The 21538-nt window shown below is 42.8% G+C and overlaps 1 protein-coding gene across 4 annotated transcripts in view; it reads left to right on the top strand.

Moving 5' to 3' along the window:
* usp19 (ubiquitin specific peptidase 19) overlaps nucleotides 1-21538 on the top strand; it is a 28187-nt gene that overhangs the window by 740 nt on the left and 5909 nt on the right. For 2 of the 4 annotated variants that reach the window (XM_071540256.1, XM_071540254.1), the window contains exons 2-25: nucleotides 719-1094; nucleotides 6355-6483; nucleotides 6822-6958; nucleotides 7427-8035; nucleotides 9161-9566; nucleotides 9931-10087; nucleotides 10183-10254; nucleotides 10758-10873; nucleotides 11954-12186; nucleotides 12659-12851; nucleotides 13458-13591; nucleotides 13867-14025; nucleotides 14929-15039; nucleotides 15209-15319; nucleotides 15504-15605; nucleotides 15777-15917; nucleotides 16765-16883; nucleotides 17073-17216; nucleotides 17770-18161; nucleotides 18296-18406; nucleotides 18537-18753; nucleotides 19117-19269; nucleotides 19381-19547; nucleotides 19863-20038. In XM_071540256.1, the coding sequence (XP_071396357.1) occupies nucleotides 884-1094; nucleotides 6355-6483; nucleotides 6822-6958; nucleotides 7427-8035; nucleotides 9161-9566; nucleotides 9931-10087; nucleotides 10183-10254; nucleotides 10758-10873; nucleotides 11954-12186; nucleotides 12659-12851; nucleotides 13458-13591; nucleotides 13867-14025; nucleotides 14929-15039; nucleotides 15209-15319; nucleotides 15504-15605; nucleotides 15777-15917; nucleotides 16765-16883; nucleotides 17073-17216; nucleotides 17770-18161; nucleotides 18296-18406; nucleotides 18537-18753; nucleotides 19117-19269; nucleotides 19381-19547; nucleotides 19863-20038 (4500 nt within the window). In that variant the 5' untranslated portion in view covers nucleotides 719-883. Of the gene's footprint in view, nucleotides 1-718; nucleotides 1095-6354; nucleotides 6484-6821; nucleotides 6959-7426; nucleotides 8036-9160; nucleotides 9567-9930; nucleotides 10088-10182; nucleotides 10255-10757; nucleotides 10874-11947; nucleotides 12187-12658; nucleotides 12852-13457; nucleotides 13592-13866; nucleotides 14026-14928; nucleotides 15040-15208; nucleotides 15320-15503; nucleotides 15606-15776; nucleotides 15918-16764; nucleotides 16884-17072; nucleotides 17217-17769; nucleotides 18162-18295; nucleotides 18407-18536; nucleotides 18754-19116; nucleotides 19270-19380; nucleotides 19548-19862; nucleotides 20039-21538 lie in introns of all 4 variants that reach the window. The other 2 variants (XM_071540255.1, XM_071540253.1) reach the window with 1 other exon arrangement.

The raw sequence follows: 21538 nt of genomic DNA, 5'->3' as shown, positions 1-21538 counted from the left end.
TGGCTGCTTATCCAAAAGGAAAACTTGAACTTAAATGCACTGCGGGGAAAGCTAGGGAGAGGCCTTATACGGACACATCAGTTCTTAAGGCACATGATAGCTCAAAACACTTTTGCCTTAAAACAAACAAACCGTCGGCTGGCTATCTAGCGTTAGCTAACAAGTCCGGGACGGGAAGCTGCATTGCTAAGCTTGCTAGCGATCTTTATTATCACCAGTCATTTTGTTACTATATATTTTACACTGTTCGTCGAATAAAATATATTTTTTGGCTGTTGTCCTTTGTTTGTCATTTGACTGTCTAAGCTAGCGGTCCAGAGCTAGGCTAAGGAAATGAGGCAAGGATCAACGTCGGTCCAGCTGGCTAACGTTACGGCTATTTGCTTGGTAGTAAAGAAGTAGACAGGTGTGCAGCCATCTGCCTCCTTTTGCAAGACATTCTGTCCATGTCTAATTCAGTGACTTTGTAGTTATTTGAAACCCGCTCCTGATCACTTTGTAGCAACGAAACACTCGCTCTCCCTCCCTCTCTGTTGGTGTGTGTATGTCTAAGACAAAGACTGGCGAATTGTTACTTTTACCTGCATTGTTAAACTTTGCATATTGGTAGACCATGCAATGAGCACCGTCTTTTGTTACCACATAACCATCAAATTAACCACTGTCTTCACCTCTTGATCATTCATTGTCTCTCTTCTCTCTCTGCCTACTGTCTTAGGTCCCCTCCCCCTTCTTGCCATCCTGATTCTGTTCTGGGAGAGTTCAGACCAGTACCATCGCCAAGATAGCCGGGCCAGGCAGGAAGAGGCACACCTCAGATCCAGACCCCAGCAGCGGTAGTGACTCCGGTGACGGGCGGCCCATTAGCGCCAAGTGCCTGAAGATGGCCAGCAGCAGTGGTAGCAGCGTGGCCGGTGGTGAGACAGTGGGCCGTCGCGGTGGGGCTCAGCAGAGAGGAGGCAGCGGTGGGGACCACAGCACAGACGTGTCCTCCAGCACCAGCAAGAAGAAGCAGAAGGACAGAGCAAACCAGGAGAGCAGAGAGGCCAAGAGGGCAGCAGCAGCTGCCGGGGTTATTGCTGAGGCCAAGAAAGGTTAGTAGGGGTAAAAGGGTTGCAACTAACTGATTACTTTGTTATTGATAAATCTATGGATGCACCGATTAATTGGCCTACAGTCGGAATTGGCCGATAAAAGCACAAATTCTCATAATCAGTCATCAGCTGATGGTTTAAAAATTACCAATTTATTTGTCTATCAGATAATTTTGCACACAGAACATTGTAGGCCTATTTATTTATGTTGTCAGTATTCTTAGCTGAGACCAGCAGCTAGTATAAGTCACTCTGTCGGTTGGTAGGTCAGTCGGTCCCAAACATTTCTAAAAACCTTACAGCACATTTGCCATTGGGGGCACAGCTATAAAGACTATGAGCTTGCATGCAGCCTTACTTTGAGTTCAGCATGGCTGGTAAAGCATAGGTTTGCCATGCCAGAGATTCCGCGTTCCAGGCCAATGTCCACCAGACATGTTTTTGATCCGTCATTTAGACGCGTGTTTGTTGGAGCTGACGCAGAGCCATGTTATCCACTGTTGCTGTATCCACCGGGCTCGGTGCGGGAGCATAATGGGAGTTGCCGTTCTGTTCTTTTCACGCTTCTTGTGTATTTTTGCTGGTGAAGCTTGTGTCTGTGAAGTGTGGAAATACAGTATTTTGACTTGTGGGTGTATCTATACCCACTCACTAGAAACTCACTATAGAGTACCATAGACACAATAATACTATAGGTATATTCTAGTGATTTTTCACTCATCACACAGGTAAATCTGTATTGACCCACAATTTTCATATCTGTGCATCCCGGCATAAATCTGCCGATTATTTATTTGTGTAATCTAAACACCTAACTTAAAATGATAAAAAAAAAAAATGTATTTCAAAGTTTATTGCTATTTTTTTCCTTTTAAAATTTCGAACAGATTAAGTCCTTATAACCAAATCACATTTCAGCATATTATAGTCCATAGCAGGTGTTGCTATATGCATTACATTCCACTGTATGGGCCTGTCCAACTAATGTAGCTCACCTGTGGTGGCTGATTGTTTTTTGTGGTGCTCTAGGAATTTCAAGGTATCTGAGATTTGCATAAGATTTTGCACTCCATGGAAAACCAACACTATATTAAATATAGCCTTTTGAACAAAGCAATTTGATCATTAATCAGTTATTGCTAGTGTTGCCTGTCTACAAAATAGCAACTACCCTAGCACAAATAACATTTGCCCACTGTGTCACTATCATGTGCTTTAAGTTGCATGGCTCTGGGATTTTTTCTTTTCAGGCGCATGACAGTTACTGCTGTAGTATGCCATGTCAGCTTTGCACAGTGGACAAAGCATGGTATCATTAGGTTTCTGTTTACAGTATTACCATGGTTCGGGTGCAGTGGGTTTTTTAAATTCTCATACATACACCTGGAGTCCAAATGGTAAAGGCCTAGCACTATTGACAGAAAAGTTATGGGCACATTAGGGCTGTAAAATATTGACCACAAATTCAGTTCTCATTTTTTAAACATTGTTATACATGTGGATGCAGCTGTTTCTGCATATTTTACTTTAGCTCTATTTTACTTTAGAACGCATTTCAATTCAAATACTTAGGTGTTTTTTTATATGATTAATTTTTTTCATTTTCCAATGTGCCATTTGGGAACACCTTTCTCTAATAAAAAAGACAAAAGGCAGCCTCTTGTAATTTGGAAGCAGTAGTAATATTGTAATTGCTTCCTTAATTTCTTTCCTTTTTTGCGATTCATTGTACTGCCCAAAGGCCTATTTGTTCAGTTATGCGTGAACTGAACACTTTGTACATAATTTCATATCGTGCCTTCTGTGTGTGGCATTGAATGGATCTATTTTTTTTTCGTTTTGAATTGTCCAAATATGCACTCATAAGGCTGATCATGGATTTAATGAACAGACGGGATTGGATTATGCTTTCCTTCTTAGACTGTTTTACAGATGGAGGTGGAGAGTTGACACAGAGGTGGATAACGTTTTTTAAAGACACCCCCATACAAGCACTTGACAATAATAAGAACATGTCAGCATTCTTGGTTGCAGTGTCTACTAGTGGTTTTTGAAGGCATTTCAACCATGCGCTGTGTTGCCGACAGATACGGGACATGTAGCTGGAAATTATATAGGCCTTATCTTAGAAATAATATGGGTTGAATGGAGGAGGAGAAATATAGGTGGTGGACACTCAACAGGTCACTTCACTTGTGCCTTTCCTTTGCTTAGGGCATCTATCCTTAGGGAATCTTCTCCTAACGGTTGTTTTGTGTTCTTGGAGAGAGAAACAATCTGCCAGCTGAGCCTCTGTAGTGGTCAGAATAAAACACTGAAAAGCCCTGCCTTCCACATCCGTCATGTATCCTGCACAGAAATCATTAGAATATTTTGAGAACAATGTAAATCACTAAATCCCCCAAAATATGTAGTGTAAGACTTTACGTTTGCTTCAGACTAAGGTCAGCTTGGTTTTTGCTTAAGCTGCCATACACAAAACAGGTCACATGCATATCATTTGACTACTCCATATTGTGCTACATTTCCTCTTTGTATAACGAGGTAATGTCTCCAGTCTTTAGCCTGGGCTGTAATGGAGCTGCTTTGTGTGATAGATGTGTCTGACATTGGTTCATCCCTGGAGGTGGAAAGGTTGATGCAGGAAATATCATATTCTCCATAAGACCTTGACCAGTGAGCCTGGGGATTCACAGAAGACTGTCTCAATGCAACGTTTTTTTCCCCTTCATCTTGATTCCTGTTGATGAGTCAGAGACAGTTTTAACACTGTCGTAGACTAAGTAACTTTTTGTTCATGTGGCACACACCTAACACCAGGAAGACTAGGCAGTGTTTTGATTGGTCATATTTATGCATTGCATTGTGCTTGACTTTGGTTGGGTGTGTCTATGCATGAACTTGCTGGTTCTGTTTCTGGTGTGGGTATGTTTTTCCACTAAGTGGTGGCGTGTGCGTTACAGTGTCTGTGTTACACATCTTGTTGGTGCTCTGCGTCATTCTGAAGTGCTGTAATCCTAGCTGAGAGAGAGAGAGAGTCAGCCCCTGATCTGGGAAACTGGGTTTTGTCAAGGTCGTGAGATGCCCTCTCTCTCTCTTCTCTATCTACTCCTCTGCCTTTCTGCCAGTATATGTCCAGCAAGTACACACAGCTGTCAGTCACCTCTTAAGCAAGGCGGGCAGCACCATCTCACACTGGTTACATTCCCTTGATGTAAGCAGCTCCCTTGTCCCCATCTTCAGTCTAGTCCATGACTAGTAATTATGTAAAACAAATTCCTGCTAGCGAGAATATTATTGAAGGTATTAGAAGTGATGTGGAGATGACAGGGGGATTGTTGTGATGTTCAGTACAACATTCTAGTACACCAAAAGGGAGGTTGGGCTACGAGTAGTGACTCCTCCCTTCCCCTCCTGTCCTTGTTGTCACTCTGTCTGATAGAGACATGATTCTTCTCTTAACCTTATCTGGTGTGATGCATCTGATAGGATTGGATTGGGTAAAGTTGAAGTGTAGCCTAATTGACAAGGCTAGATTTAGGTCAGAGCCAACATGGTAATCATTTTCTGGGTCACTGAGTATGTTTACATACAGTTATCTGATTAGTGCCCTTACCCTGGCAATATTTGATTAAGCTGGTAACATGTTGCGTAAAGTGATTGTTCTGTAAATACTAAAAATTTTTGAAATACCTCAATCGTCTATTCTTTTATTGTCTGTCATGAATTACAGTTTTATTTTCCCCATGGTTCTGCTTCCACACACGTAACTTTCCACCCTTGAAAAAATGCAGACTCAATGTTGAACTCATGAAACTTGATCTTAATCCCAGCATGAATACTAATAATACTGTATTACTGAGTTGACAGCTAGCCAAATACTGCATTTCAGACTCTGTGTTTGATGATGGATTGTATTAGAAGTCAGACAACTTTATTTAGTCACCATAAGATGCAAGAGGATACGGTATGGCCACAGTATTGTACGTGTAAAGTAACCTTCTCTATTGTGCCAAATAAGATACACAGTACACAAAACAATGGGCTGTCACTGACTTAGTTGGCAGAATTAACGTGAGTTGGCATTATAACGACTAAACTGGCTGTGAAGATCCAAAATATTGCATTTCTGCTGAGAAGTGATGGTATCATAAATGTCCACGTGATATTTTACACATGAGATCATGAAAATGCATTATGGCGGGGCTGCACTGGGAATGCAACTCCCTCCAGCTGTAAGGGATTGGGTGTTGCTTGCGACCTTTCACTGCTGAGAGAAAGCGCTAAAGAGAGAGAGGTGGAGAGATATGAAGGAGCGAGGAAGAGAGGGTGGGGAAAGTCGAGGCTCTCTAGCTGTTGTTGTAGACTAAATCAGAACACGGGTGTAGGCAAGATCCATGTGTGACAGCTCCAGGCCAGCAGCGACTCTGGTGCTCGCACTGCTTCTACGATGATATTTTCTTAGTTTCCATGGCTGCCACAAGTTTGACATCACTATGAAGAATGGTACATTTTTATGTTATGTTTATGTTATGTTTACATAGTTCCAGCTTTTGAATTTGTCTTGGAAACAAATAATTTCTGTTAGGCATGGCTCCATGTTTTGTGAAACACGATGTCAATAACTGTTTTCCAAGCTGATCATTTGCTTCATTTTTTTAAAAATGAAAATGTGTGTGTGTGTTTGTCTGGCATAGAGTTTGTGTGGCACGGACTATTTAGAGGTCCTTCTGTGATTTGCTGAGTTCACTATACTCTGTCCGTCTGCTTCAGTCTGTGTGCCTGAGTTCTCTGGACTGACCCACTTACGCATATGAGTGCAGTGCCTATGTGAGTTTGTGAGCAGGTGCATTTCAGTGTGTGCGTGTGTGTCTCCTCTCAGTATAGGCTAGATATGTTTGTCATCGCTGGTCTTACTCTAAAGCCTAGTTATTTTTTTCTGTTTGTCTGTGTTCTTCTGTTGTGTGCTCTATGTTTGTTTGTTTTTCCCATATCAAGCCAAATAGGACTGACTACTTTGTCCTTTAATTGATCTTTACATATTCAGCTATGGAAATTTTGCTAGTCCAGTAGCCCGTGGCTAATATGTTTCAGTTTCAGCCTTGTACAAATTGTCCACACTAGCCAGAGTTTGAATGAGGTCTGAAGAAGATGGTAGGAATGTCGCTTCCAAATCGTATCAACAGGCCTTTGCCCCAAGTCATCAAGTTCCTTCTCTGGTTTCATCTGTTTCTGAGTGTCTGTTCTTTGTGTTTTTCAGATGTGTTTGTGGACTGGAAGCAGAATGCCAACGAGGTGATTGTCAGACTGCGCTGTGGGGAGGGAGTCCAGAGGGTAGAGGACGTCAGCACAACTTTCACTGATACACACTGCCATGCACGCATACCAGGTAAGTCATAGTAAAATGCGTAAAATAAAAAGAAGTACAAAACCCTGGAACATGGGAAGCAATAAATGAGAAGAAACTAGGTTGAAAATATTAAAATATGACCACTAAACAACACATGCACACTGCATTTGGGTTTGGGCTTTCAGTCCAATGGTCTTTGATACTTGGCTCTCTGTCTCATGTTTGTGTATTAACTAAAAGTGTTTGAGTAAACAAATGTGCATCTTTGTCTGACTCACATTTTATTTCCTTCTTGGCATTTTTACCCTTCATGTTTAGCATATCCATCTACTTCAGCTCCGGGCCCTAACCTCCGTCTATGTGTCTGTATTTTTCAGATGGACGGCAGTGGGATTGTCGTTTGCAGGAGGAAATTGAAGCCTCCTGTAGCAGAGTCCAGTACAAGGAGAAGGGAGGTTTCCTGCTGCTCACCATGCAAAAGAAGATTCCCTTCCATATTTGGCCTTCACTCATGGTGAGTCCTGTACCACTGTCTGAGTAACTAAAACCATCGCCACAGATCTTGTTTGGGGGAGCAATAAGACCAGATTATGAATTTTCATTATATGTACACTTTTAAGGCTGTGGGGTTAATTTTCCAGCTGTGAAATGCCACCACACCTGAAGAAATGTATAGGAAATACTGATCTACCCATTCCTTCTGGATGTTGGATGTCTTGCTTCCTTCTTATCCTTGTATAGCATCTCATCAATTAATTTTTTTGTGTGTACGTTAGAATTCACCCTTAAATTGAGTGCTGTTGACATCAATAAGCTTCTGTATTTTGTATCTTTATGTGTTGCACTACTAAATACAATGAGGTTTTGCTTTATTTTAAATTTATTCAAATGCATGGCTCTGTAAGTGGCATTCACACTGAACATAGACCCTCCACCCCAGTCTGCCTCTGGTTAAATGAACATTCTGTCTGCTCTGCTTTAGTCAAACAAGAAGGAGAAGGAGCCAGTAACCACGGAGACCAAGAACGGGAAGGAGCAGTTCTCTTTGCCTGTGGCAGGGAGCGAGATGAAGTCTGTTGGCTCAGAGTCAGCGGAGAAACCCAAACTATCCTCCTCACAACCTCAACCCCAACCTCCCTCCTCGCCCGCACACAGCGAGCCGAGACGCAGCGGCGGCAAAGCTGAGCGCGCCGCCAAACGCTCCCTGAAAAACAAACCAGCGGGTGACAAGTCCGCCGGGGAATCTGTCGGGGTGAAAGGAGGGCCTGGAGATGGGACGGCCACCACCAGCAAGCCTGTTACAGTCACCAGAGGCGACCAGCAGCCTCTGGAACCCAGCGCCAAGCGCACCACCGTACGGCCGTCCAAGACTACCAAGGAGGCTACGCCACTGGCTGACAGGGACACGCACTCTCCCAAGGCTACAGCAGCCAATGGGAAAGCTTCACACACACACCCGCCCGCTGGTCGGAGCTCACAGACACAACACAGGGATGGAGACAACAGAGCAGAGAGACTAGGCAATGGCCAGGAACATAAACCTGGAGTTTCCACTGCTGCTGCCAGCCATACCCAGAGCAGCAAAACTCAGGTGAGGTGGTTGTTGAAATATACACTAATATGGCACAGAGGAATGCTGGTCGAGGTCAGCACTTTGACCAAAAGAAGATCTACTGAGATATCTTACCTGTGGCGACATTATGATTGGGCTGCTTTCTTTTTGATTTTCTTTTTTTGTTTTCAAAAAAGAAATTAGCTGTTGCCTCTTTATTGTTTGAAGAATGTGTGACATCTATGGAGTCTGCATGAACACTGTTATGATCTCTTTCAAGTGAATATTAGTAGGGCTGCAACTAACGATTATTTTCATTGTTGATTAATCGATTAGTTGTTTGGTCTATAAAATGTCAGAAAATGGTGAAAAATGTGGATCAGTGTTTCCCAAAGCCCAAGATGACGTCCTCAAATGTCTTGTTTTGTCCACAACCCAAAGATATTCAGTTTACTGTCATAGAGGAGTAAAGAAACCAGAAAATATTCACATTTAAGAAGCTGGAATCAGAGAATTTTGACTTATTTTTCTTAAAAAATTACTCACACCGATTAATCGATTATCAAAATAGTTGGTGATTAATTTAATAGTTGACAACTAATCGATTAATCGATTAATTGTTGCAGCTCTAAATATTAGGCATGTTATAATTTGCCATCACACAGTATATTGTGATCTCAAGATATCACAATACAACAAGCCTCATGGAAAATACAATTTCATATGATTAACTTTTAACTACAATTGCGTAACAAAATAAAAATAATCATAATTTAATGCCATAGTTTTAAGATATTGCCCATTTGTTTGATTTAACATATTATTAATTTTAAGAAGAAACAAGTAACCATGTCCAGACTGCGATCATCATCTCATGTTTAAGTGTTATTTCTGACGTTAAGAAAGTAATGCAATATTAACCCAGCCCTGTGTATCAAATCATATGATGAGTTGAAGATATCATTACGCACCTAATGACACACTTTTGATGCAAAACCAATTGTGTTGAGATTCATTTTTAATGCTTGATTTAACACCTGAGATAATAGAAATTATAAATACTTTGAGTGAAGCAAAACTGTGTGTACTGTACACAGAAGAGCATTCCTCTCTGGCGGTTGCAGGTAAAATATTTAAAATTTCTCTTGCCTTTTCCTGATTCAGGTGGAGGAGAAGCTAAACCAGTCCTCAGAGACAGAGCACAAGTCCGGGACGACAGCAGACGGCAGCAGTAGCCAACCAGCAGCTCCCGTTAGTGTTAGTGACCGCCTCCAACCTGTTGGCTCCACCAATGGAACTGACCCAGCTTCTCCAGAGAGGCTGGGAGAGTCCCACACAGATAGGACTGACTCTGAGCCGGAGAAAAAGCCAGCCGAGTGCGAATCAGAGCTGGATACTCTGATCGAAGAGCAACCTGGATCAAGAGAGTCGGTTTCAGTACCAGCTACGGGTCCGACTGCCAAGCGAGGCCTGTCACCTGGTCTAGCCCAGAGGCAGGTCAGCTGTGAGGGGGAAGAGAAGCGGGACCAGTCGAAAGAGGAACCTCCTCTGGAGATGAAGCAGGAGGAAGGTCAGTGGAGAAGGTTCTGGGGAGTGCAAAAGGCCCTGGACTTGGTTTACCATAATCACGTTTGTGTTCAAATTGTCATTTCGTTCCATTGTAAGCAACCAATATGTTCTTATTGGTAAAATGCCTTTGAAATTGTTCTAGCTCTTTAGATACAACAAAAAATTTCCAAGATTTGTTTGCCGGCTTGTCGTAATTTCTCATCCTGGGGTGGTGTTGGTGTTGTTAATAACCATGGATAGGGTCAGTGTAATCACAATAATCAAAAGTTTTCTAAGTTTACAACTTACAACTCTTGTTTTCAGAGCAAGTTCATTAGTGTGCTATAAAATGTTCACACAATTAAAGGTGAGTTTTGTTCCCTCAGCCCCGGAGCCCATGGTTAACCTGCAATTTGTGAAGAACGATTCGTACGAGAAGGGTACAGACCTGATGGTGGTTAACGTTTACATGAAGGGGGTCTGCAGGGACACGGCCAGGGTCATCTTCAGGGAACAGGACTTTACCCTCATCTTCCAGACCAGGTACTGAACTTGGATTTACTATGAATAAAAGGAGAAATGGACAATGACATGTCAGTAAATGATGGAGATCTGTTTCATCTGTTTGCCTTTTACAGTGATGCTAATTTTCTGCGCCTTCATGCGGACTGTGGACCGAACTCAGTCTTCAAGTGGCAAGTCAAACTCAGGTAACTGTTGCAAACAGTATTGGCCAGTTGTCGTTAGAAGTCTTCAGACAAAGAACCATTAGTTCTTTTTGAAATATCACTACCTGAAAACTGTACCTTTTTGAATGTTCAGTTAAAGACACTATAATTTGTGTACTTTCTGATGATGTATAATTTGACATGCCAAATGATTTGTATTTAACCTGTTGGTTGTTCATAATATTTGGATTGGATTGATTTGTTCCTGGGAAAACTCACCGATGTCCCCAGTAATATCACCATTAGACAATTTGAAGCACTTGTTTGGGTCTGTCTGAGTGTAAGCCACTCTATTGTCCCCTGTGTGAGACTGACGCTGCCCTTGAGTTCTGATTACAGATAAGATTCCCTTCTCCAAAATCTAACCTCAGCCTTTAACAGGGAAATTGCAGCAGCGATCACAGATTGGTGTTAAGGGGTAACCTCACCTTACTCCCTTCATCTTTTGATCTCACCTGTCTGCATTTCTCCCTCCTTGGCTGTAGGAACCTGATCCAACCTGAGCAGTGCAGCTACTCGTTCACCCCGTCCCGACTGGACATCACCCTGAAGAAGAGACATAGCCAGCGCTGGGGGGTCCTGGAGGCCCCCGCCACACAAGGTCTGCTGCCTGGCTTCTACTTGGCAACACTATGTGGATATAGGCTTTTGATGCTTGTATCATGTGTGGCGAAATATCTTGTAACATACTCCCACGTAGTCCCAGTCAGTCATTTGCACACACAAATTTGCTTGAATGCACACATGCACACAGATATGGAAACACATGATCTTTAAATATACATTCTCTTGTACACTACAGAAACCAACAAACCTTCAATATGTGACTTATTGCACACTGCAGATTTGTCATCTTGTTGATCAGTATTTGTTTAACTGTATACGTTACTTGATGCTTTTACTTTAACTTTATCATTACAACTCTAGCTACAGTTAGCATGCTAGAAAGCCTGTGGTCAACCCCTTTTATGTTGAAGAACAGGGTTGATACCAAATAAGACCAAATGCAGACAGGTGGCCCAGATGTCTGTCTGTGTGTGCGTGTGTGTGTGTGTGTATGATGTGTCATACCCCTGGCGTGGATCTTGATTTGTGCACGTGTGCATGTGTCTGAGGCAAATGGATGTGTACATTTAGGGTAGCTGTCAAAGACAGGAATTTGAACTCTGTAACTAATCCAGTAACTAGATATGGGTGCCATCGACTGCCCTGCCAGCCTCATGTGCACTGCTCACTCTGCCTCCTAGGCTTGGTGCGCTTGAGAGCCCATGTACTGGTTCAAAGCAGGGGTAGAAAAAATGTCTTATTTAGACAGCAATGTGTGGGAAGTAAATATGTTGTTGTTTTAATTATACTTGTCACTTAATTTGCTTGCCCTCCTATATTGAATTACGTAGGAATAATGATTTTATATCTCCAAAGATTATCTTCCAATATGGTTCAAAGATAATAAGCTAAATTGTCCATGTAGAATTTTAGAACCTTTTTTCATATTCTGAATTTCAAAAGCCAGCAAAATTAATCAATTTAAAAAATATTAAGCCCTGAAGAAAAGGCTTGAAACTGCTATAGTATAGGCTACACCTACTAGATTTTTGTTGTTCGTGTCCAGTGCCGTCCAGTCTCTTGTTACTTACCCTTAGCTTCTCACAAGCTTCATACTCCTCTGTTTAAGGTGCAGTGGGTGGCGCCAAGGTCGCTGTGCCCTCCAGCCCTGCCTCCATGGAGAAGAGCCAGCCGGGCAGCAGCCAGCACAGCCTCCCTGCCAAGGAGGAGCCTCCTAGGGTGGGGGAGGAGAAACCCAAGGCCCCCAAGGCCTCATCCAGAGTGGAGGACGGAGGTCTGGACACTGTGGCTCCTCGCGGCGTCTCTGAGCATGTTCCCATCACCAAGCCAGAGCCCACTGTCACCACGGTGAGTCGTAGAATAAAAGAGAATCACATTGACTGAAGACATGGGGCAGAGGAAAAGGGCCACACAGCTGAAATAAAGCACTGGTGTTGGTTGACCACATTCGCAGTTATTTGAATTGTGGACAGTGGAAGCTGGTGAGTGTTGGATGGGGTAATTGGAATTGAGCCTCTGCTATGGGGAAGGCATAAGTAAAGCTTTTGCATTGGTTGGTGTGGCTCCCCGGTTTCGCAACATGCTCCCGTCACGGAGCCTAAGCCTGTTAATATCACGGTGCGAACAGAGGAGATAAGGGAAGGGAATGGGAGAGTCAGACAGTTGTAAAACCAAAGTACTTTATTCAAAGATGAACTAAGGAAAAAAAATCAGGTGGTTTTCTGCAGCCTAGTCCAGTTTTCTGCAGCCTAGATAAAAATCCAGTTGATGTGACTCGTAGTACGACGCTACATTGTTGTGTTTGTCTGTTCTGTCTCAGCCTAAGCCCACCTGCATGGTGCAGCCAATGACCCATGCACCTCCTGCCAGCAATGAGCGCCATGAGGAAGAGGAGGAGAAGAAGGTGTGCCTGCCTGGATTCACAGGGTTGGTCAACCTCGGCAACACCTGCTTCATGAACAGCGTCATCCAATCCCTGTCCAACACCAGAGAACTCAGGGACTACTTCCACGGTTAGTGGTGTTTTTGAATTGTTTGTTTGGGCCTGATCATTAATAAACAAGCTTTAAATTTGTACAGGTATGTTTTTAATCTGATCAAAATAAGTGTTACTTTTGGCCAGATGCATCATTTCTTGATTCTTACCTTGGGTTTTGTTCTTTGTTTTCCTTTTGACTTCTTCCCCATGATGTTAGTACACCTCTGCATTAGTCATGTCTTAAGCCTCTTCTCTTCTAGTTGTCCTCCCTCTTGTGCAAACCTGGCTCTTATTATGTTGTTAAAATGTTTGAAATACTTGGTGTCCCTGATTTACTGTGGAGTATGCACTTTTCCACTGGCTTCATGTGCATGACTCAGATGCAGTCTCTGCAACTCAAGTACTTCAAACATTTAAAAAACATGCTGCTAAATGTAGGTCACCTCATACTCCTCTAAACATTTTTGTGGGCTTGTGGTGCATGAAGTAATTTCTATTCAGCTTAAGGTTGATATCAATAACTATTGTAGGAGTTTTTCCATGTATACCTTCCTCTCCACTGAGGCCTATACTCCCAGTGACCTCTAGGTTGATGTCTGGTTTTATTAGCCTCATGCATGACGTTTCTCTGCCCCTGCAGATCGAGCATTTGAGGCAGAGATCAACTGTAATAACCCTCTGGGTACAGGAGGCAGGTTAGCCATTGGCTTCGCTGTGCTGCTCAGGGCCCTTTGGAAAGGAACACACCATGCCTTCCAACCCTCAAAACTCAAGGTACACAAACAACAAACCATAGATTTTCCATGTATCAAACATTTGTCTTTAGCTGCTAAAAATTGTATGTTCTTTTAGCCACCCTCTGCCTTCCTGTCTTCCTCTGTTGATATCTCTGCATGAATACAATGATTTACCCTTAGGCAAAAGTGCTTATGCCCAACACAACAACCAGGATAATGTGACTATCTGTTTTATTTCCTTGTTTATTCCTCCGCTTGCCTTCATTTTTACTCATCATCCCTCCCTCTCTCTGTGTGTTTCCAACTCCTCAGGCGATTGTGGCCAGTAAAGCCAGTCAGTTTACAGGTTACGCCCAGCATGATGCCCAGGAGTTTATGGCTTTCTTGCTGGACGGGCTCCACGAGGACTTGAACCGCATCCAGAACAAACCATATACAGAGACGGTAGACTCAGACGGACGGCTGGACGAGGTATGAGTTTTTCTTACGTTGGAGATAACCAGAGGTGGGCTGGTAGACCGGTAATCACAATAGGCCTATACCATGGTGGAAATCTCTGACAGGAATGGCACCGCTGCCAATTTTCGATTGCTATGGCTATTGTGATTTTTTGTGATATTGTGATTATTGTGACTTTTAAAAAAAAAAAAAAACAAGTTTACAATGTGAACTTGTTTTGTGAAGATTGAAATATAATAAAAGCTGTACAGTACAAAGCTGTTCAGTACAATGTTAAGTATACAAAAATGTGTATGTAAAAAAAAAATCCTTAAATGTTCTATGCATATTAAAATGTTTTGCGGTGTTGTTTTACCATTTATAGCAATGTTTCAGTAAATTTTGATGCCATAATACTAATTATTGGGGTAATCGTACCATAACATTTTTAGATGGGCTCGTATAACTGCTTTTTCTTGGATATGTTTATTTCCTCCTGGGCATCATAATGGAAAAAGTAGTTACACGAGCCCATCTAAAATTTATGAGGGGTGAGGGGTGTGAAGGTAGTGTGGCAAAATATGATGGACAGTTATGGATGGCTGACATTCAGTTATCAGTGCTGTGCAGACATCATCCTACATGGCAACAATTCTAAAAATATCAAATGATACAATACCTTTTTTTTAATAGAATACAACCTTTTTATTTGATAAACAAGAATCCTTTCTGTTTGAAGTAGTAGCTGTCACACACACCAACCATAGCCACATTGTTATTCAATATGTTGCTTTCATAAAATGTTGCTTTCATACAATTGATTGATTTAATACAATATTATTAATGTAGTAGTAAGACGTGTTGTATCCCTGCCCCCCTTCCTCTTACAGTCCAGTTAAGCCTTGTCCTGATGGTGTGTTTTGTCTGTTGGTGCAGGTGGTGGCAGAGGAGGCGTGGCAGAGGCACAAGATGAGAAACGACTCCTTCATAGTGGACCTCTTCCAGGGCCAGTTCAAGTCCAAGCTTGTCTGCCCCACGTGCTCCAAGGTGACACACAGACCCACATAGAACATTTCTAATTTCTTCTGTAGAGTTAAAATAAGTGCTATTCAGTGTCGCCATGTTTCAGTCATGGCTAAACACACTAATTTCATCTCCTTCTTCCCTCTTACTCCTTGTCCCATGACCTCCCCTCCTTCCTCACTTCCTGTTGCAGGTGTCCATCACCTTTGACCCCTTCCTCTACCTGCCTGTCCCTTTGCCCCAGAAACAGAAGGTGCTCACAGTCTTCTACTTTGCTAAAGAACCTCACAAAAAACCCATCAAGGTAAGATGAAATAGCAGGCTTCCAGTCTCCACTTAACTGTTGGCTCATATATTCACCTTTTTGTGAAGTGGATCTATCTTAGTTCGAGAAGATGTGAAGAACATCCCTTTAAAATAATTTATTCCATGTGACCGACATCTTGTTGATGTGTGTGTGTGTGTGTGTGTGTGTGTGTGTGTTTCAGTTTCTGGTCAGTGTGAGCAAGGAGAACTCCAGCTCTGCTGAAGTCCTCGAATCCATCTCCAGGAGTGTGAGGATCAAACCAGAGAACCTCAGACTGGCAGAGGTAAGAGACATTAAATCTGCAGGGTTTCATACCATTCTGACAGAACATAATTGATTTCTAAAGAAGATTCACATGTTTTTCTTGGTCCGTTGAAGGACAGTCTCTCTAACCATTAGGCCATCCTGCTGTCCACTTGACTTTATCTTAATTGTTTTCTTTTTCTTTCCCCAGGTGGTGAAGAGTCGTTTCAATCGTATCTTCCTGCCGTCCCATTCTCTGGACACAGTGTCCCCCTCTGACATGCTGTTCTGCTTTGAGGTGCTGTCCAAAGAGCTGGCCAAGGAGAGGGTGGTGCTGCTCCGAGTCCAGCAGGTAATAACTACAATTCAAATATTTTCATTGGGTAGCATCTTTGACTCAACTTTGATCATCGTATTAGCAGAAGTTAATTTGCTTGTGTTAACTTTGTCCCCACATGGTTATGTAAGAAAACTTCCCTCTTTCAATGGTGATTCCTAATACTACAACTCTCATTACGAGCATTTCCGTACACACAAACACACAGTAAGCAATGGTGAAATGCTGGGCCAAAACGATTAATAAATGATGCGTGAAATGATACCGATCAACAAATGAAAGATACTTGCCAAATGTTTTTAAGAAACAAACAGGAATTTACTCGACCATCTTAACTTTGGGTGTATTCACATTGGCTCTTGAAGAGCTTAACTTGTAGAGGGAAAATAAACTTGTGGGATTTTTCTTAAACCAGCTTAAAATACACATGCATTTTACTTAAGTGTCTACACACATTACAAATGTAAAACTTTTCCCACCTCAAACTACTACTCAAACTGTTACGTTGTTCACATACTGCCACCCAAGCTCGGACAATAAATTCAGGAATGAAAAAAAAAAAATGTCTCACATCCAAAAAAATAATCACTATGTAAGCAAAGCCAACAGTTTGTCAACAGTGGGTGGCATAGTGCATCACAGATTGGGTGTTTCACCAGCAAATATAGTCTAATTTGCAGCAGGATTGTTCTGGTTCCAACATGTTCTGTTTTGGTTCCAAGCTGTCAAAATGCTTTCCCAATGAGTTTGTCAGTATACTACTTCATAATTTATGCCCAATGATGCGGAATCTAGATTTATTTCTCATAAAGGTTTTAGAAAATCATCCTGATCACATCCCTGCTCTCTGTTGTCCCTCCAGAGGCTCCAAGTCCCCAGTATCTCCATCACAAAGTGTGCTGCCTGCCTGAAGCCTCCTGTGTCAGAGGAAGACAAGCTGAAACGCTGCACTCGCTGCTACCGTGTGGGCTACTGCAACCAGTGAGTTCAGCTCGAAAACACTGTCTCAGCCTGACGCACGACGACTCATCACTGGTGGAAAATATGAATGCTATTACAAATCAGGGAAAAAATGTGATTGGTGAAATTGACTCAGCTCTCTTTTGTTCTTAAATTCAGTCTTTTAACTCTTCTATGAAGCTGTTAACTTTTCCTTTCTCCTCTTCCCAGAGCATGTCAGAGGAGCCACTGGCCCAACCATAAGGGTCTGTGTCGACCCAACATGGAGAACGTGGGCCTGCCCTTCCTGGTCAGCGTGCCGGAGTCCCGACTCTCCTACCCCCGCCTCACCCAACTACTAGAGGGTTACTCCAGGTACACAGCTAGTCTAACACACACTCCTGGGTATTCTTTATCATGTGAAAATATAAATTTACCCTCAAAGATAATTTTTAAGACAATGAGGTTAAGTATTTGCTGTCAATTCATCTATAGTGCAATATAGATTTTTCATGAAACGGTGCATATGGGGCAAAAACACAAACTCTCATCTTTTGTGTGTCTATTCGCCTTCATTTTAGAATATGACAGAAGCACAAAAACTGGTTAATTTTTTATTTTTTATTTAGTGCTTGAGCTTTGGACTATACATTGTAAATATTACAACATAGACAGGTAACTGGTAGCTCTTATTTATGCCTATCTCTCACCCAACTGTTGTAAGGCCATTCTTTATTAGGGCACCAACTTAATACCAAGTACTTTATGCTTGACAGATGACAAATAATTGGAAAAAATTTCAGATTAGCCATTGTATGTTTGAGAGAATTACATGAGAATGCAAATTGGATAATTCCAGTATTAGTTCACTGTATTTAGAAAATGTAGTGAATTGTCAGTGTTGTCTCACCAATATATCTCTCTGTAGGTTTTCAGTCAATGTGTTCCAGCCTCCATTCCAGTCAGGCAGGACATCCCCCGAAGCGTCCCAGTCCCGGGCAGACCTCCCCCCGATGCCGACAGGCGCTCCTGAAGGTCTGGGGTCAGAGGAGGAGGCTGTAGGTGGTGGCAGTACTGTAGGAGCGGGTGATTCTGACCTGGAGAGCCCATCTCTGGTGCCTGAATCCCAGGCAGAGTCTGCCCAAGCCTCGGCCCTCCACTCTGGGGAGCCAGACTCTCTCTCCTCCTCCCAGACCTCACTCTCCACCACCCGGACTATGGATTCAGGCTTCTCCGAGCCTCCTTCCTCCACGTCTTGCTGCTCCCTGGACCCCCAGGCAGAAAAAGAGACGTCCTGTGAGAAGACAGTGCGACCAGAAGGTAAGAGAAAAGATATGGTATTATGCGATGCAACCCCATATCTACATCCACACCGGGCAGATGCTTAGACATTTCTGTGTTATTGTTATCTGTATCCATCTCCCTATATTGCCTTCTCTTTATTCTCTTTGTAGCTGCAGTAACAGGGTATCAGCAACCAAGTGAGTCAGCATCAGGTCATGCCAGCCAGTTCTATATCTCTCTGCTGGACTCTAGCAACAAGGAGCAGAGGCTGGATGAGAAAGGTAAGATCAGAAGCCCCTTCTTATTGACATCTAGGTTCAACTTCTACAAGGCCTATTTCCTCATTTTATGAATGTTGAAGAAAATGCACATCCACTTTAATTTTTTTTCTCCCCCCTCCCTCCTCTGCAGACGACGCATTCGTGGACCTCCCCGAAGACGTCACCCTGGAGCTGGTGTGGAAGAACAACGAACGCCTGAAGGAGTACGTCCTGGTGCGCTCCAAGGAGCTGGAGTTTGAGGAGGACCCGGGCTCTCTGAGTGAGACAGCCAGAGCGGGACACTTCACCCTGGAGCAGTGCCTGAACCTCTTCACCAAGCCGGAGGTGCTGGCACCAGAGGAGGCATGGTAAGGATATATACAGTGTACACAACCTCCCTCAGTTCATTGATTTACTCCCTCAAATCATAATGCAACCTAAATAACCATCTTGTTAATATTTTCTTGAAGTCATTTTTAGTTGCGACAGCTAGTATAAGTCAGTCAGTCAGTCCCCAAAATTTACTGCCATGTGCCACCATGAGTCACAGCTATAGAGAATCTATGAGCCGCTTTGCCGCCTCACTTTCAGTTTAGCACAGTTGGTAAAGCATACGCTAGGTTTGCCATGCCAGAGACTCGATTTCAAATGCCAAACTAATTCACCATGTCTTACTGCAGCAGGTATCTCTGAATCTAATGGTCCATGTCTCTGCTCTGTCTGTGCTCAAGGTACTGTCCAAAATGCCAGCAGCACCGCGAGGCATCCAAGCAGCTGCTACTGTGGCGTCTGCCCAACGTGTTGATCATCCAGCTCAAACGCTTCTCCTTCAGGAGCTTCATCTGGAGGGATAAGATCAACGATATGGTCGACTTCCCCGTCAGGTAAACGCACACACTAGTTTGCACAACCTCCGGGAAATTTTCCGCAGCGCTTCTTTTCACTGTGTTCGCCCATTTCCATAACATAACTTCTGATGTCATCTTGTCCTGTAGGAACCTGGACCTGAGTAAGTTCTGTATTGGCCAGAAAGACGAGATGCAGCACCCTCCTATCTATGATCTGTATGCAGTCATCAACCACTACGGGGGAATGATAGGAGGCCACTACACGGCCTACGCCCGCCTGCCCAGCGACAAGAACAGCCAGCGCAGCGATGTCGGTGAGTCCACAATCATTTGGCTTTACTCCTCTGTTTATCTAACTAATGTTAGCTCTGACAGGTGTTGCCATGTTGTCTTACCAACTCTTTTGTGATGGTGTATGAAAGTACTAACCATGTCCTTGTTTTGTTTTCCTCCACATTCTGTTCTCCTCTATCATTCCCCCCTTCTTCTTTTTCATCTTTCCTCAAACATCCTTTCATCTTCCCTTAATACTGCTCCTCTCTCGTCCACCCTCCCTTTTTTCCTCCCCTTCCCTACCATCCTGTCGTCACCCTCTCTTCTGTCCTTCCTCCACCCATCCTGTCCTGCAGGCTGGCGTCTGTTTGACGACAGCACAGTGACGATGGTGGATGAGAGCCAGGTGGTGACGCGCTACGCCTATGTCCTGTTCTACCGCCGACGAAACTCCCCGGTGGAGAGGCCGCCACGCTTCCTGGGGCCTCTGGGTGCCGAGTCGCCCACTGCTGCAGGAGCCACTGCCAGCCAGGTGAGGACACCACTACACTGTACTAGAGCCCATGTCCATAAAATGTCTTGACACCAGGATCACACTTAATCCGTTGCTGTCCATGAAAGTTCAAATTAATTTCAAATGAGAGAATCTGTCTGCTGATATTTTGCATTGCGGTGAAGGTGTTGCATGTATTAATTCTATTTATGCGTTGACAATGCATGTGTCAACCAATGACTTTTTCCCGTTTTCACTACCTCTCAAGGAATTTTCACAATGAAAATATTTCGGCAGTGAATACAAATTGTAAAGAGAGTTGATGTTGTAAGAGTAACACAACAAGTGCATTATAGATTAAATGTGATAAGAGTCTAATGTTAGACCAGTTAGCCCCTTAAACTACAGTGCTTATCCGGTCATGTGACTTGAGAAGTGACCCCAGGTCAGTACTCCTGTTCTCTTTATGCTTACAGGCTCAAGGTCAGTTTACATTAAACTTGTATGAGTTGTAAGAGTCTCGGGCCCATATACACCAGTATGTCAGAATAAGAGTCTGACCAATTATGCAAAATTAATTGTCCTATTCCTAGAATGTTTATCTACATGCATAAAGGATCTGGTCAAACACCTGTATAATCTTTGTTATGACTTGAGAGGTGAATTGGATCTTTTTCAGCAGCCTTTAATCTAAAGTGGCAGGAATATTGGCCCAAGGTATTATAACACTCTTAACGGGAGGTTAACTTTAGTACCTTTAATCACCAATATTTATCATGTAACAATATATATAATAGATATAATAATAATCATAATAAATAAATAATAATAATAGATATAGCATCAGGGTAGAAAATGCAACCCTTTGCTGTGCCTGCCACATTGGCAGATGAATCTAAATATTTCACAGATGTTCCATAGACTTCAAAACCACCTTTCAAGTGGAAGGAGGAATTGACAAATAAAAAGCCAGAATTTACTAGTATGTAGCTGGTTTTACCTTTGAGAGAAGCCTGTATAAAGTGTCTCTGAGTACCAGTGCTCGTTTTGAATTGGTCTTGATTAGCACTCCTTGGAGACGCTTGATAAATACAGCCCAGAGGGTTTATAATGGAGACATCTATCACTGAGAGGGTCAATTAATCCCTACTTCAGAAAGCTTGGCTGTCAGGCAGCATTAGCCTCTTGGGACATTTTTTCTAGAGCAATTATAAGGCCTCAAGGGATGTTTTTTTGGTGGTGGGGTTTGAAAGTGTGTTTGTGGATAAAGCTGTCTGTTTGGTTGGTTACAGCCTACTAGTATATCTATAAAATGTGATCTGGTAGGAGTCAATTCTTGTGGATTTTGCTATTAAAACAGTAGACACAAGTAAATGACAAAAAATACATTACCTTGTGGGGCCTGGGGGATAAGGTTGGGAGAGAGGTGTACATGTCCTAAAACATTCACAAATCATTATAGGAACAGAACAGTTCAAGAAAAAAAAAACTCTACAATTTTGCAAAGCATGACTTCTTTCATTCTCACCGTCTCCACTT

Source organism: Centroberyx affinis, unplaced genomic scaffold, assembly GCF_046629955.1.
Source record: "Centroberyx affinis isolate AG114_WGS23_722 - 3 ecotype Tasmania unplaced genomic scaffold, CSIRO-AGI_Caff_v1 ptg003590l_1, whole genome shotgun sequence".
NCBI classification, from domain to species: domain Eukaryota; kingdom Metazoa; phylum Chordata; class Actinopteri; order Beryciformes; family Berycidae; genus Centroberyx; species Centroberyx affinis.
The sequence above is the reverse complement of the archived record's forward strand: the minus strand, read 5'-3'. Positions and strand labels throughout refer to the sequence as shown.